General features: G+C 56.3%; 1 protein-coding gene across 1 annotated transcript; it reads left to right on the top strand.

Annotated features, from left to right (window-relative positions):
• The first annotated feature begins 8,977 nt into the window (after window positions 1-8,977).
• LOC149307528 (gonadotropin-releasing hormone II receptor-like) lies at window positions 8,978-14,688 on the top strand. Its single transcript, XM_089538326.1, has 4 exons — window positions 8,978-9,254; window positions 10,335-10,918; window positions 11,721-11,925; window positions 14,237-14,688. Exons 1-4 carry the CDS (start codon window positions 8,978-8,980, stop codon window positions 14,686-14,688), a joined length of 1,518 nt encoding a protein of 505 aa, XP_089394452.1.
• Window positions 14,689-15,694: the final 1,006 nt, after the last annotated feature.

Here is a 15,694-nt window from a genome sequence, read left to right as displayed (position 1 = left end):
TTAAAGTCTCTCTTGAGTTTTATTTGTTTGGATGCAAAAGTATGGTGGGGAGGGAAGGAGGAGGAGGAAAGAGGGTAGTGTGTGTGCGTGTGCGTGCATTGTTCCCTGCCTTGAACCTACTTGGGGCTGCCCTGCCCTGCCAGCTGCCTTGCCACTTTTGGTACCATCTCCCTGATCTTCCACAGGGCAGCACAAGTGGTTGCCTCAAAGGCAGCATTTCAACCAGAGGCAGGTATCATCCTGTGCCAGGATTGGGAGCAGCAGGTATGCCTGCATGTGGGACTTAACCAGGAAAACGGAGAGGCAGCCTTGGCATGGGTCAAGGGGACACTTTTGTCATTGGGCAGGTGAGGGCTGTGAGGAGTGGGCAGAGTGGGGCTGGGGACCTTCTTGCTGCAGCTGGTGGGAAGGAACTGTTTTCAGAGCTGGAGGCAGCAGCTGTCTCGGTCCAGGCCAAGGCAGTGATGGAGGCAGGAGAATGGATGACAGGGCGCTTGCTGGAGATGGGGCACCTTGGCAGCTTTGTGGGAAGGGTCAAAGGCCAGGGGCTCCCCATCCCCTCAATCCCCTTCACTCAGGCAGCGCTATGGGAAGGCACCCTGGTTGCCTGCAAAGTGTGACTTTTGGCCCCTGCACCTTAATTGTCATCACCTTTGGCTTGGGAAGTGTGTGAGGCGCCATTCACAGAGCCCTGAAATCAGCTCAGGTTTCTCATGCCCTCCATGGGCTTCAGGCCCCCACCTGCCCCCATTCCCAGGGGCAGCCTTTCCACCCGGACCCTCACACTGAGGACCTTGACCTCGCCAGGGACACCCCACACCTCTCCTAGGGCTCTCTCCCATGGCTGCACCCCAAAGAGGGCAGAGGCTGGAGATGTAGGTGTGGGGCTGCTCCTCACAGGGAACATGGAGGTCCCAGAGATGTAGCTGGCATGGCTTCTGCTTTTGGGGGCTAAAAGGGGGGCTCAGAGTGGGTTTCAGGGTGGACAAAAGGGCAAGGCCAAAATGCCAGCCTCTTTTGGCTTCTCTCTCTTGCTGCCACTGAGTTTTGGGAGAGGGATTTCAGCCTTTTAGAATGAGTGTGTGTGTACAAAGCAGAACCCACTGGGGTTGCGCAAAATGGGCAGGTGGGCACAATGGAGAAATTGGGCCACAGAAGCCCTTAGAGAGGGTTCCCCAAGAAGGAGTCAGCTTGAAGGCACAGAACAAGAAGCAGCTCCTGGCCAGGACATGTGCCCTAAGAGCCCTCATGGTGCAGTGGTTTCAGTCTTGGACTGCGAACCCTCTGAGAAAGAGACAAATCCTGCTCAGCCATGGAAACCCTGGGTGAACTTGGGTAAATCACGCTCTCTTAGAGGAAGGCAATAGCAATGTTCCTCAGCATAAACCTTGACTGGAAAACCCAATGACAGGATTGTTGTACGCTGGTGTTGATATGAAGGCATGACATCAAGTTCAAGACGCTATGTTTACTGCCTTTAGTTTACTTTGGTCTAAAATCCAGAAGGGACCTATTGCCCCACAGAAGTGTGTCATTGTGGGGTGGGGGCTTGTGGTGGCCATTTTGGGTGTGGGTTGCTGTGGTAAAATGCTTATGGGTGCCTTTCACATGAGAATCCATGAGAGGAAGAAAAAGAAGCTGATGTTCTGGATCTGGACAGCCAAAGGAAGCATCTTTTTGTAAAGAAAAAGGACTGATTCACAAAGGACAGCGCTGCCTGCAAAGGAAATCAGCTGGGAAAGTGCGCAAAGCGTACATGCTTTTATGCCTCGTTGTTGCAGAAAGAACCAGATGCAAAAGGCAATGCAACATTCAGGAGACTGAGCATAAGACCATGCTGAGAGAGTTACACAGTGGTTGCACAGTGTTGGCTTGTGTTAGCCACTGGCACTGTTGTGCAGCCAAATGCATAAACACACAGCCCACACACACCTGTGGATAGAATCGTAGAATCATTCTCACAGCTTTCACCTGAATGGATGCTGGATATTACACAATGGCCAAATATTGCCCAACCGTTTCTGCAGGGGATTTGACCCATGCAGAAGACACCCAAGGGATTCTGACCAATGCCGAAATGAAACCAGGCAGGCGCTTTGCCTCTTAACTCCCAAGTAGCTCCAGAGAGCAGAAGTCTGGGTCTGGGGTCAGTCCAGGAGAGAGAATTTGGGGGTCCCAGTGGCGCTGCCAGTGAAATAAGTCTGGGGTGGTGCACCCTGCCTGCTTGGCAGTCTCTGGAACTAGGAGCAGCTTGGCATGGGAGGGTCACCAGTGATGTTTGCAGGGTCCCCAGCTCTGTGTCCACCTCCCTCCAAACCCAGAATCACTGGGCAGCTCAGGGGAGATGTTTGTGGATGGATTTCCCAGGCTGCTGAGTGTGAAGAGACTCCCTCACTTGTCCAAACAGAAGCCCGAGAGGTGTGACTCTCCCCAGGCAGATTGAATTTCCCTTCCTCTGGGGCTCTGGGCTTATGAGATCCCCAAGTCCAGGGGAGCGGAGGGGGAGAGGCCCGCACAGCTCCGGCCAGCACTGCTCTCCATGCTCCATGTGTGCTAGGGGCTGTCAGTGCCCTTGGGCCATACGTTGGCTCTGGCTGGGCACCAGCTCACATGCAGCACATGCTTGCCCCAATGTGCAATGCTTGCACACTGCATGCACACACCTGCCTGGGTCCAATGCCCTGCTGAGGACCCCACTAGTGGCCCAGGTGCCAGCCGCTCTTGGCCTCTTCTCCTGGTTTGCATTTCATTTGTTGTTGTTGTAAACCACCGTGAGTTGACCTGGACCCATGGCTGCCCGGTGGATGAGACATCTCCGTACTCCCTGTCCTCCGCCACTGTCCTCATTTCTTGCAGATTCATGCTGATGGCCTCCCTGATGGAGGCCATCCACTTGTGGTCTTCTTCTCTTTCCTTCCACCTTTCCTAGCATGATGGTCTTTCCTAATGAGCTGCATCTTCTCCTGACCAAAGTATGACAGTCTCACTTGAGTCCTCTTGGCTTCCAGGGAGCTCTCAGGCCTCATCTCGTCTATGACCCATTTGTTTGTCTTTCTGACCATCCATGGGACCCTCTGCACTCTTCTCCAGCACCACATCTCTAATGCATTTATTCTCATTATTATTATTATTATTATTATTATTATTATTATTATTATTATACTTTACTTATATGGTGCTGTGGATTTGCACAGTGCTGTGCATACTGTCCATCTCTTGCATCCATTCTAGCTTTAGTTCTCTATCTTTGCTCTTGAGGAGCTTTTCTAGTCCTCTCATATAGCTGCCTTTGGCATTCTTAAGTCTTCTTCTGTTTCCTTGACTGCAGTCCCCATTATCCTGGTCCATGCCTGGTCCTAGGCATGGGAACGCTTTTACTATTTGCACATGCCTTTCTTTTGGGAGCTTCTCCTGGTCAGCGTCCCATCATTGCAATGCTTGGTTGCCCTGGCAATGTTTGCACCCAGGGTGTCAGGGGCCTGCTGCCCTGCCTGGGAAAGACCCTCTGCCCCCCTCCTCCGGCCTCCCCACCTGTTTCGCACCCGGGGCTCCCAGGGAAGCAGGGGGGCCTGTCAGGGTCTCGTTTTAGGGGGGGCTCCATTGAGAAAGGAGCAGCCATGTTTTCAGACACACATTCGCGCAGCCTTGGTCAGCCTGGAGATGGCACCAGGCCTAGCAATGGGCAGCTGGGAAGCAGAGCTGGGAAAGTGGGCTTCGTGGGACTACGGCTCCCAGCATCCTGGCTGCTGAAGGGTGATGAGAGTTGCAGTCCCCACAGCGACTGATCCAAGCTTAGCTCAGGAACTGCAGGCCCAGGGCGGGACTTTGGAGTCATTGCTCTTGAGCCGTAGTTAGTGGCACAGGAAAGCCATGAAATGGGCCCAGAGGTGGCCCTGCCGGAGAAGGCCCTTTAGGCCAATGGAGAAGGGCTTCTTCGGCTGCCGCAAGGGAGACCCAAAGATGCCCAGGTGCCAGGCTGTGGGCATCCCAGTGCAAGGATCCCTGGCGGGGTTTTGTTTGGGTTCGTTCAATGGCCAGCCATCCCTGGAGGCTTCCAAAGGCTGAAGCTGCCCCAAACTCTCCTGGGCAAAAAAGAGAGAGAAGGGGAGAGGAGGAGGAGGAGGGGGCTGGCCCTGGAGGGGGGTCTCGGGAGGGGAGCCCTGCCCTCCTTCCCTGCCCCCCGCTGCCAGGCCAAGGTGCCACTTCTCACCCGGCGCTTCTCGGAGGTGCCACCTTTGGCACCTGGAGCCCGGCATAAAGGCAGGCCCCGGCCGGCTGCCCTCTGTCTCCAGCCATGGCCGGACTCGGACCCGGACCCTTGGCCCTCGGCCCCGCTTCCTCCTCCTGCTGCTTCTGCTTCTGCTGCTGCTCCGGCCCGGCGGCCCCCTCGGCCCTCCCGGCCTGGCCCTCTTCCCCTTCCTCCTCGGCTTCCTCCTCCTCCTCCTCCTGCTCGGGCTTCTCTCCTCCTGCTCCGCCGCCGCCGCCGCCGGGGCCCCTCCGTCGGGGCAGCGCCAGCCACCGGGAGAAGCTGCGGATGCGTCGTCTGGCCCAGGCCCTGCGCGCCCTCCGCCGCTTCCTGCCGCCCTCGCTGGCACCGCCCGGGCAGAGCCTCACCAAGCTCCAGACCCTGCGCCTGGCCGCCCGCTACATCGCCCACCTCCACGCCCTGCTGCTCCGACCCGCCTGGCCCCAGGAGCAGCAGCAGCAGCAGGAGCAGCAGAGCCAGGCCTGGAGCTGGCAGGCCCCCCCGGAGCAGCCTGGCAGCCTGGCGGGCAGAGCCTCCCCGGAGGAAGCCTCCCAGCAGGTAGGGGACCTGGGGGCCTCCCCCTCCGCCCTGCCTGCCTCTCCCGCTCCCCCGCTCAGCCCTCTCTTCTCGGCCTCTCTCCCGCAGAGCCTCCCGGCCGAGCTGCTGGCCTTCCTGGAGGACCTGGAGGCCAGGCTGCTGCTGATGCCCGCAAGAGGAGCAGCCGGAGCAGAAGAGCCCTGAGCCGCCGCCGAGCCACGCCCCTGGACCCCTCCTGGGCAGAGCCATCCCAAGGGGGCCACTAAGAACGCCACTCTTAAGCCAATGGCCAGGATGAGTCGACCCTCAGCCCCTGGATGGCATTGAACCCACCGCTTTATGCTTCGTGACTGAGGGGCTGCAAGGACAGGCATTGAACCCCTGCGCCCCCAGAGCCCCAGATCAGAGCGTGCAGAGGCCCCGCTGGCAAAGGTGGCACCCAAAGGCATGGCTGGAGGAGGAGGCTTGAAAGCACCTCTTCCACAAGGCAAGCCCCAGGTGCCCCCCAGGTGCCCCCCAGGTGCCCCCCAGGCCCCCCGGAGAAGGACTAAGGGCCCCAGAGGAGAGGCTGGGAACCCCACACCCCAACCGGGGGGGTGCTTAGAGGGGTGCCACTCTGGCTGCAGATTATTACTATGATGATTGTTGTTATTCTTATTTCAACTTGAGCCATTTATATGTGTTGAATCTCAACAATTCTATTGAAAAGCTTGGCTCAGTCTGTCATAATGCTCCCATTTTGTAAACCCTTTCTTTGGTACTGATCAAGGCAGATTTGTATGCCTGGTTCTGCCCACCTCTGAACACATCTGTATGTGCATCTGTGCATATGGACATACGGACATACATACATCTTCTCCTCAGATGCTATGATTTTTGGAGAGTGCGGAGGGTTGGGAACGACTGGAAGTAAGATATGAAATAAAGGCATAAGCAACATGCATTTTAGTTCTTCTTTGGAAATAGTATATGAAATAAAGGCATAAACAACATGCATGTTAGTTCTGGAAAAGGGGCTAAAAAGGGGGCATGTAGATGTTCTGCCCCACATTGGTGCCCGGGGGCAGCCGTGCCAGTTGTGTCGGGCAGAGGGAGCCGGGGGAAAGGGAAGCCGGCCAAAGCCCCTTAGGAGAAGAGAGAGGAAGAGGTGCCCGCATCTCAGCTATCCTTGGCAGTGGTCTCTCTGGGTGGAAAATGCTGTCTCTGAATGCCCAATGGCCAACGAGTGGGAAATCCACTGCCGTTCTTGTCCTGATCCCAGATAAGCGCAATGACCAGCCCTGTGTCACAGGGACCTGCTAGAGGAGGCCAGTGGGGGGGGGGGTATGTGTTCATGTCTCTCTGCTGGGTCCTTGGGGGCCACTTGGGCAGGAGCAGGTGTGGCACCTGCAGGGTTTGAGTCTGTAGACCTCAAGATCGGGAGCTGGGACAAGATAGGGATGTTGCTGGTGTGCTGCCCACCTGGCCACTTCACAGTCTCCTTTCCTGAGCTGGCCTAGTCTCGGGGTCAGTGTGGGAGTCTCCGCAGGTGACAGTAGTCATGTTGGGGGACTTTAACATCCATCGCTGCAGAGCCTGCCCTGTCCTGAGCTGCCCAAGACTTCATGGCCTCCAGGTCAACTGTGAGTCTGTCCCAAGTGGTACCTGGCCCTACTCATGCTGCTGGGCTCCCTCTGGACCTAGTGAGGGTGGTCTTGGGGTGGAAGAACCACCTATAGTCCCATTCGTTGTCATTGACAGCTTACGCCCCACACGCAAAGCCTTGGGCAGGGTCCACTTGCACCAGCTGGGCGCCAGGGGGCGCCCTTCACCCTCGGTTCATTCCTTCAGGGAGGCCTTCACTGGCTCTGCTTCCCATAAACCTCTATTTGCCATAGAAACTGCAGCATTTGGTGAGCTGCCTTCTGAGGTAAAGAGTGTTATGGAAGTGCTACGGTTCTGGAGTGTGCTTTTGAGGGAGGACAGTTACCTTGCAGAGCCAGCATAGGACTAGGCCTCCCGAGACCAGGGTTCGAATCCCTGCTTGGCCATGGAAACCCACTGGGCAACCTTAGACAGGTCTCACTCTCTCAGCCCCAGAGGAAGGCAAAGGTGGCAAACCTCCTCTGGACAGACGCTGCCAAGGAAACCCTGGAGTATGTCACACGGAGCTTTGGGGGGATTTTCCGGCTCAGTTCCGACGTGAGTGCGGGTCCAACGATGCGCATTCACGTCGTAACATGAATGTGTTATCAGACGCCATTCCTTTCTATGGGAGCTCCTTGCGAGGCGTTTCAGCAGTGATTCCAAAGAAAAAAGTGACTTCACAGAATTCGCTTCCAGGCTCCCTTCGATTTCACTTCTCATGGGTCTGGTGTGGAAAAGCACTCCATGTCACCCCCCCTTGGCCCCTGCGTCCTGCTCCGTCAACCCCCTCCTCCTCCTCCTCCATGCCACCTCGACCCCTCTGCCACCCTGCAACCCATCCCATCATTCCCTGCCTTCTCCTGCATCCCAATCCTGGCCCCAGGGACCCCCAGCGAGCTATCCCATCATCCCCTGCCTTCTCCTGCATCCCAATCCTGGCCCCAGGGACCCCCAGCGAGCTATCCCATCATCCCTGCCTTCTCTTGCATCCCAATCCTGGCCCCAGGGACCCCCAGCGAGCTATCCCATCATCCCTGCCTTCTCTTGCATCCCAATCCTGGCCCCAGGGACCCCCAGCGAGCTATCCCATCATCCCTGCCTTCTCTTGCATCCCAATCCTGGCCCCAGGGACCCCCAGCGAGCTATCCCATCATCCCTGCCTTCTCTTGCATCCCAATCCTGGCCCCAGGGACCCCCAGCGAGCTATCCCATCATCCCTGCCTTCTCTTGCATCCCAATCCTGGCCCCAGGGACCCCCAGCGAGCTATCCCATCATCCCTGCCTTCTCTTGCATCCCAATCCTGGCCCCAGGGACCCCCAGCGAGCTATCCCATCATCCCTGCCTTCTCTTGCATCCCAATCCTGGCCCCAGGGACCCCCAGCGAGCTATCCCATCATCCCTGCCTTCTCTTGCATCCCAATCCTGGCCCCAGGGACCCCCAGCGAGCTATCCCATCATCCCTGCCTTCTCTTGCATCCCAATCCTGGCCCCAGGGACCCCCAGCGAGCTATCCCATCATCCCTGCCTTCTCTTGCATCCCAATCCTGGCCCCAGGGACCCCCAGCGAGCTATCCCATCATTCTCTGACTGCTTCTTCACCCCATGAAGGATGACAGCTAAGGGGGGGCAGGGAAGGAGGACAGCATCCAGAGCCCCACTGAGCATGTGCAAGGGTGCCGATTCAAATCGTTGAACCCTCCGGTGTGGTAATACAATGTGCACTCACTCCCCTTTGCTTGAATCTGCATCACGTGACTTGCTTGGAATAGAACTGACTCCGCTTCCCCCTCACTTCAGAAGGGCAACGGAAAGGCAACCAGATGTAGTAAAACATCATGTTTTAATGTGAATTCGCATTGCTAGACAGGAGTGACTCTGGATCTGATGTGAAAAAACATCACGCTTTGCATTGCTAGAACAGGAGTGACTGCGGATCTGAGCTGCAACCCCTCATGTGTGATCAGGTCCCCTGTGAGAGGTTTGCCCCAGCGTCACCATACATCAGAAACAACTTGAAGGCACACAATATATACTTTGATTTGGATTTCCTGCATGGCAGAATGGGTTTGGACTGGATGGCCCCTGTGGTCTCTTCCAACTCTACGGTTCTATGATTCTATGAAATTGATGAGGACTGAAGAGCATGAAAAAAATAGTGAGGCACACAGACTTATGGCAACTCAAGAGCAAGAACCAATTTTATTTACTTTGGAAACTGTTGATATTTAAGCATGCATGCAGGACGCCAGGCGCCACCTCCTGGCTTAACATCATGCGCTTGGCAAGTAGCATTAGCAACTGCATTTCAGCAACTTATTCTGGGGGTTTCCCCTCCTTCCTATTCCTTTGGGAAGCCAGTCAGCAATGGAGGAGCTCCCCAACTACTTGAAACATCCCTCCTCCACTGAGCAGAGTGGGGAGCCAGCCCAAATACCTGGGCAGGAGGGCTGTTTCGTCTTAACCTAGTAGCTGTTGTTACAGCCACCCAGGAGCCAGGGAAAGGGGAGGGGAAACCAAAGGGGGGAAACTCTTCTTTTTGGTGTGTGTTGTATGGCCTTGATGCGCACATGTTGCCCTCCTCCAACGTGCGCACAGCCTGTGAATGCTCAGGGGGCGTGAGCCAGCAGGTGCGGCACCAAGGAGCATTGCCAGGGGATCAGGGCAGCCTCCCTCAAGGGCATCTCTCCATCCAGAACAGCAGCCAAAGGGAGCAGAGCCAGGTGTCAGAGGGAAAGGCAGACGGGGGCCCCCTGGCCCTTGGGGTCCCTTGGGGCTGGCAGAGGCCACGGTGCAGCCATGGGCAGAGCAAAAGACAGAAGTGCCTCCGTGCACTGACAACGTGTGGCAACGCTGTTCCCAGGAAGAGGTAGGATTTGCACACTTGCACACACACACACACACACACAGGAGGACAGGGTGGGGTGGGTAGGTGTGTTAGGTGTGGGGCCGCTGTCACCAGACAGATGGGTTCTAGAGTCCGTGTCAGCCTCATGGCTGAACGTTAGCAGCTGTCTAGTGCTGCAAAAAGGGCTGCTTTTGTGTTTCATTGGCACACTTTAACCTGGTACCAGAAGGCTGGGGACAGAGCCAGGGAGCAAACTTTGCCATAAACGCCTGCAACGGGGGCTTCCAGATGCACCTGTGGTCCCCTTTCGCTTCTTCTCCCTGGAAAACTGCAATCCTGACACCTGCCCTCCTTTCCCCCTCTTAACGCTCCTCCAAAGGGCATAAGGCCCCAGGGTCCCAGTGGTCTTCCCCAAACCAGTTCACTATCTTATCTGGTGTGCTTGCCTTTGCTTATAGCGCATGGAGGAAGTCACTCAGACGCAGACATCGGTTGTGAAAAATATACAGTAACTTGATTAAATAACATAAAGCAAGAAAGAGTCTTAGGTAGGTGGCTTCTAACTTACATGTGGTTACATAATACAACAGTGGCAGGCTTATCCCTGATGCTTTGGGTTTCCTTACGCCGATTCCCTCTCCTAGCAGAATCCTCTCTGACTCCCAGCCAGATTCCTGATCTACTCTCAATGAAGCCCCTCTCTCAGCCCCCCATCCCTGCTTTTATGCCTTCCGATTCCCCCATGGCACCATAGTCAGCCTGAATGCGATGGCACACAGGACGGGCAATGTGTCACGTCTGCACAGCTCTTTCCTTCCTTTGGCTCTGCCCCACACAAACAAACCAGGGACCCACCTTCCAGTTGCACCACAGCCATGGGGACCCCTATGTCCCATGCTTGCTCTGGGATGCTCTGAGAGGAATCTCTTGTTTGGAAGGTTGGGTTTTGGTGCCAGTCTGGGGGAATGCCAGCCTCTCCTGGCTGAGAACTAGGGTGCAAGGGAGGCTCTTCTGAGGCGTTTGGGGGTCTTTGTCCTGCTCCCCTTTCCAACACTGGTCCTCTCTTCCTCCCTCTGTAGCCTCCAAGGAGGAAACCTTCTCCGCCATGATAGCCCAGCATCTGAATGGCAGCCTGGCAGGTGGGCCACTGCCCCCTGGCATCCTCTTTCCCTTTGAGGGGGCCATTGGGGGGTCTGGCAACCACAGCCTGGAGCATGAAGGGGGGCCAAGGCTGGTGCTGCCCACCTTCTCCCCAGCGGCCTGTGCCCGTGTGGCGGTCACCCTGGTGTTGTGCGTGGTGGCCACAGCCTGCAACGTGGCCGTATTATGGGCCGGCCTGGCCAGGGGCCATGCCAAATGCTCCCAGGCCCGCGTGCTGCTCCTCCACCTGGCGGGGGCCGACCTTCTGGTGGCGCTGGTGGTCATGCCGCTGGACGCCGCCTGGAACGTCACCCTGCAGTGGCGGGCGGGTGACTGGGCCTGCCGCCTCCTCATGTTCCTCAAGCTCCTGGCCATGTACGCCTCGGCCTTCCTCACGGCCATCATCGGCTTGGACCGGCAAGCTGCCATCCTGCGCCCACTGGCCATCGCTGAGGGCTGGCGAAGGAACCGGGTCTTGCTGCAGGCGGCATGGATGCTGAGTGCGGGGCTCTCCGTCCCCCAGGTAGGCATCGGGTGGGAGGCGTGGACCCCACAAGTCAGGCTGGCGCTGGGCAAGGGAGGCTCAGGTGGGACCGCCATGGCCAGCCGTCTGTACTATTTGAGATTTGGCTTGTAAGGATTCTGTGCCTTGCTCAGTTACACAGAGGTGTGCGTACTAAGACTCCAAGATCCCCTCCTCTGGAGTAGGACACTGGTGTCCCTCGTTAGCAATCAGGCCAATAGCTCCTGAGCCAGGCCCTCATTCTCTTACTCTAATTGGGGGATGCAGGATTTGGCCTCTTTCTCCTTGAGCCTCTGTTTGGTGAAAGGCTGCTGCTAATGCTGTTTATGTTTTCTGCTGCTGACTCTAAAGCAAGTCCTTGTCTGAACCTCTGTCTCCCTGATGCTCTTTTTGCAAAGGAATAGACAGGTGAGACCAGAAAGGTTTCTATTGCTGAAGGGAGTAAAGCCAGCAACAGCCTCAACATGTATTCCAGCCAGGATGGTTCCTCACTTGGCTGCCATGGCATGAAGGGCCAGGGTGACATGGGGCAACCAGCTTCCCTTGAGGGGTCGCTTGGCACAACAAGGGGCAGCTGGTGGGCATCCTGGCTGTTCTTGCTGATGCTGAAGAAACCTTCCATGGTGCTGGGCCCCGTCTTCTGCAACATGGATTCAGTGCCTTGGAGAGATGCTCTAGAGCCCAGCATGACCCCCATCGTAGATGCGCCTCCTGTGTCCTGGAGCCCTGGCAGCCTTGGGGTTGGCAGCTTGGGGGTCCCTGGCTCCGGGGTTCCCTCTGACGGTCTCCGCTTGCCCCGCAGCTCTTCCTCTTCCGCACGGTCACCATCGCCTCCCCGCAGAACTTCACGCAGTGCACCACACGGGGCTCCTTCGCCCGGCCCTGGCACGAGGCGGCCTACAACCTCTTCACCTTCCTCTGCCTCTTCCTGCTCCCGCTGGCGGTCATGCTCGCCTGCTACGCGCGCATCCTGATGGAGATCTCGCGCCGCCTCCGGTCCTGCAGTGGCAATGGCGCCGGCGGCGGTGAGTCCCTGTGGGCATGGGGAGAGGGACCCTTGGGCACGGGGCACGTGCTTGGCCCCTTAAGTAAACCTCTGAGCCATAATAGGCATTAATTATAGCTGAGTATTGAAGGAGGAGGAGAGGTCTGGGCCTGCCTTGTGCGCTTCCCTGAGTCAGGTCTTCCATCTGCTCCAACGGAGCAGCAGAGCCACTTCCCTCCTTTGCCTTACTAGGAAGGGGAGACATGTGCTGAGGGAGCCAGGCCTTGCTGCAATGATGAAAATTGCCTCAGAGAGAGAAGTGAAAAGTTTCCCTCAGACTGAGGCCAAACTAGTCTGAATAAATAAGGGCTACTCTTAAGGCAGACTTTTAATGGGTTTCTTGGCAAGATATGTCCAGAGAAGGCTAAGATGTCGGCCAGCGGCCAATATTTTCCTGGCTTGACTTAAATTTGAAGCCAGGTGTTTTTCTTGCCTTGCCTTTTGTCACCACTTCAGCTTTCTTTCTTTCTGCCCCTATTCCCTCTTTTATCCTTTATATAATTGCTTATATTTCATTTGTGGGTTTGGACTTGGCTTTGATTATTTCCTGTGGAGAACCTAAAAATCCTGAGGTAAAAGTTGCCTGAAACACTATATAAAATGTATAAATACATGCGCTGTGAAAGCTAGGCCTTGCTATAGTGATAAAGATTGCCTCAGGCCCAGGAGGTGAAAGCCTTCCCTCAGACTGAGACTAACATACACCAGAAGCTCTCAGCTGGGTGGATTAATCCCGGCTTTACCTCAGCATGGAAGGTGCTGGATAGTGGCCAAGACTTCCCCAATTTGACTTAAATTGGAAGTCAGGTTTTGCTAACTCTGCCTCTGCCTCCCTTCCTTATTATTCTTCACTTGTTTTGCCTTTTTATTCTTTAAATCAGCAATAGCAAGTACATTGGATTTGTTTATTTCTGTCACATTGCAGCCTGTGGAGAACTTAAAAATCCTGAGGTAAACGTTGTCTGAAATATGATATAAAATGCATAAAGAAGTGTGTTGTGAAAGGTAGGCCTTGCAGCTTAGGGTTGCCATAATTGTCCACTAAACCCCGGGACAAAATGTAGGGCAAAATCTAGACCAAACTGTAGGCCAAAACGTAGGACATTTAGGGTCCTCCATTTTTCTTACATGTCCTACATTTTGTCCCGGGTTTTAGTGGACAATTATGGAAACCCTAGCCTTGCTACAATGACAAAAATGGCTTCAGAGAGGTTTAAAGTTTTCCTCAGACTGAGGCTAAGTTACTCATAGGCCAGAAGCTCTTATTAGCTGGACAGATGAATCCCTTTGCCTCAGCATTTAAGACGTAAGCACTGTTTAAGCCTCACAGAGGACTAATGGGTGACAGAGTTGAGTGGGCTTCCTTCTGGGAGCCACTCTGGGAAAAGGAGTCCTACAAAATGGCCGCTTTGAGGCCCTAGAGAAATCGGCCAGAGGCGCATTCTCCATTCGACGTTCCCTTCTTCTTCTTCTCCTCCTCCTCCTCAAGGAGCGGATCTACTAAGAAGGCCAGGCCCCGGATGCTGCATCAGTCACACAAAAGCCACCTGACAGTCCATCATCCACTGCCCTGAAACGGCGGCGATAGGCAGCCAGGCCCCATCCCTGTCCATTGAGCTTGGTACTGAGTGACCAGACTGACCGCCGGCAGCGGCAGCGCCTCCCTGTGGTCAGTCTGGGCTTGAAAGTGGGGCCTCTCTGCAGAGGCCAATCTTGGGGAGAGGGAAGCCAAAAGGGCTGGTTCCTGAACGGCAGATCTGCCTGCCCTCAGCCCATTGCAAGAAATCCGGCCAAGGAACCTCTGCAATAGGGCCGCCATAAGCCACACAACAACAACAACAACAACTGGGTGTCTCTGCTGGAGTTGCACTCTCTCAGCCTCAGAGGATGGCAGTGGAGACCCCCCCCCCCAAATAAACCTTGCCAAGGTCCCTGCGGTCTCTGCCCTGCTTCCATTCATTGGGGGGGGGGGCTGTGGGGGCCATGCTTCTAAGTTCTCTTTCCAAACATCACATTTTCACCAGAGGCTCACTCTTTATATGTCAATATATTTAGGCTGTGCCTATGGAAGAGACCGTTGTCACAAAGCATGACTGGGGATTCTGTATGGGGTGAAATGGCAAGAGGAGGAGGTCAGGGGCTTGGGCTGACCCCGGCCATGACTGACCGCACCGGGTGACCCCAGTGGCCCTAGGGACGCTGCTGGCCCTTGTGTGTCATGTGTCCCACACGGACCCCCTCCTCTGCTGAATCCTGCCTCTGTCTCTTTGCAGCCTCGGCCAGGGAGCTGCCCCTCCGCCGGTCGCGCAACCCTATCCCCCGGGCGCGGCTGCGCATGCTGGGCCTGAGCGTGGCCATCGTGGGCTCCTTCGTGGTCTGCTGGACCCCCTACTACCTGTTGGGCTTCTGGTACTGGTTCTGGCCGGAGGCCATGGAGGGGTCCGTCTCCCCCTCGCTGGCCCACCTCCTCTTCGCCTTCGGCCTCCTCAACGCCTGCCTGGACCCCATCACCTACGGCCTCTTTGTCGGGGGCTGCTGTGGGGCTGCAGGGGGGCCCAGGGCGCAGGCCCCCTCCCCGGCCACTGGCTCCTTCCGCTGCTCTGCTTCTTCCCTTCGCCTCAGGCAGGGTCCGGCCCCACAACTGAATGTGGCCCCTGCTCTAGGGACAACCACGACCCCCAGTGCTCCCTGGGCTGGGCACCCCACGGACAGCAGCCACCTCTGAGGCTGCCTGGACCCCAGACTGGCCACTGGCTCTGAGCCTGGGCCACCTTCTCTGCCACCCCATCACCACCTGGCTAGGCCTGCCAGCTCTCTCTGCCACATGCTGCCCAAGCATATCTCCCCCCCTGGAAATTTAGGCTTTAGGAAACTTGGGGGGGGGGGTCAGTGGGGCCATGGTCAGTTGGGTGCCCCTCTTCAGGCACAAGTGTTGTCCTGAGTGGCCAGAGTGACTGGTGCCGCCCAGACATTTGTGTCCTCAGAGTGACTGCTCACCCCCAGGGCTGCCAACTACTCTCTCTTCAGCCTACTAATAAAGCGGAGCTGTGCCTCTGGGCACATGCAGTTTCTTTCTCATGAATGATCTGGAATCATTTTAACCCTGTCCCCATGGCAGGGCCAAGCCCTATATCTAGGGATGGCAGGGACAGCTGGGCACTTCATGATGGAGTTAGTGGTTCCTCCCAAGCGATGTACATCCATGAACGCAGTGGGAGCTGCTGGCCAGTGTCAATTTGCCCGTTTCTAGCTTTAGTTGGGACTGCCAACCGGTTGTCAGCCTTGAGGGCCTCAATGTCTGGTTGATGTTCAGAGGCTCCTGTCTCAGTGGGGACTTTGCCCTGGCTTTGGGTCTCAACAGGGCCATCCAGTGCTGATGGGCTTTTCCCGAAGCTCCTTTACAGTAAAGCTTGGAATGGATTCACTGCCAAGGCTCCTTCCTGGCCCCCTCTGCCCCCCTTCGTCTCCCTCAACCCCAGGACCCCCAGCCATTTACAGGGTGCCCAGGTGCTGGCCTTGGTGGGTGATTCCTGGGTTCGGGCAACCCTTGCCAGCTGTCTTAAGCAAGGCCACAGCTGCTGGAAGCCTTGGCAACAATTGGTACGGGCAGCCCATTCAGGCCAGCACCTTGTGGGCAGCATGGATAACCCTCGAAATGTTGAAGCCCCCTTTTTCATGCGTTGAAGCCCCATTGTAGGTGCTGCGTGCCATGACTCCCTGATGCCGCCTTG

Source organism: Sceloporus occidentalis, unplaced genomic scaffold (assembly GCF_023333645.1).
Source record: "Sceloporus occidentalis isolate IW3139 unplaced genomic scaffold, rSceOcc1.0.p SCAF_9, whole genome shotgun sequence".
NCBI lineage: Eukaryota > Metazoa > Chordata > Lepidosauria > Squamata > Phrynosomatidae > Sceloporus > Sceloporus occidentalis.
Note: the sequence above shows the minus strand (reverse complement) of the source record. Positions and strands in the feature narration are given on the sequence as shown.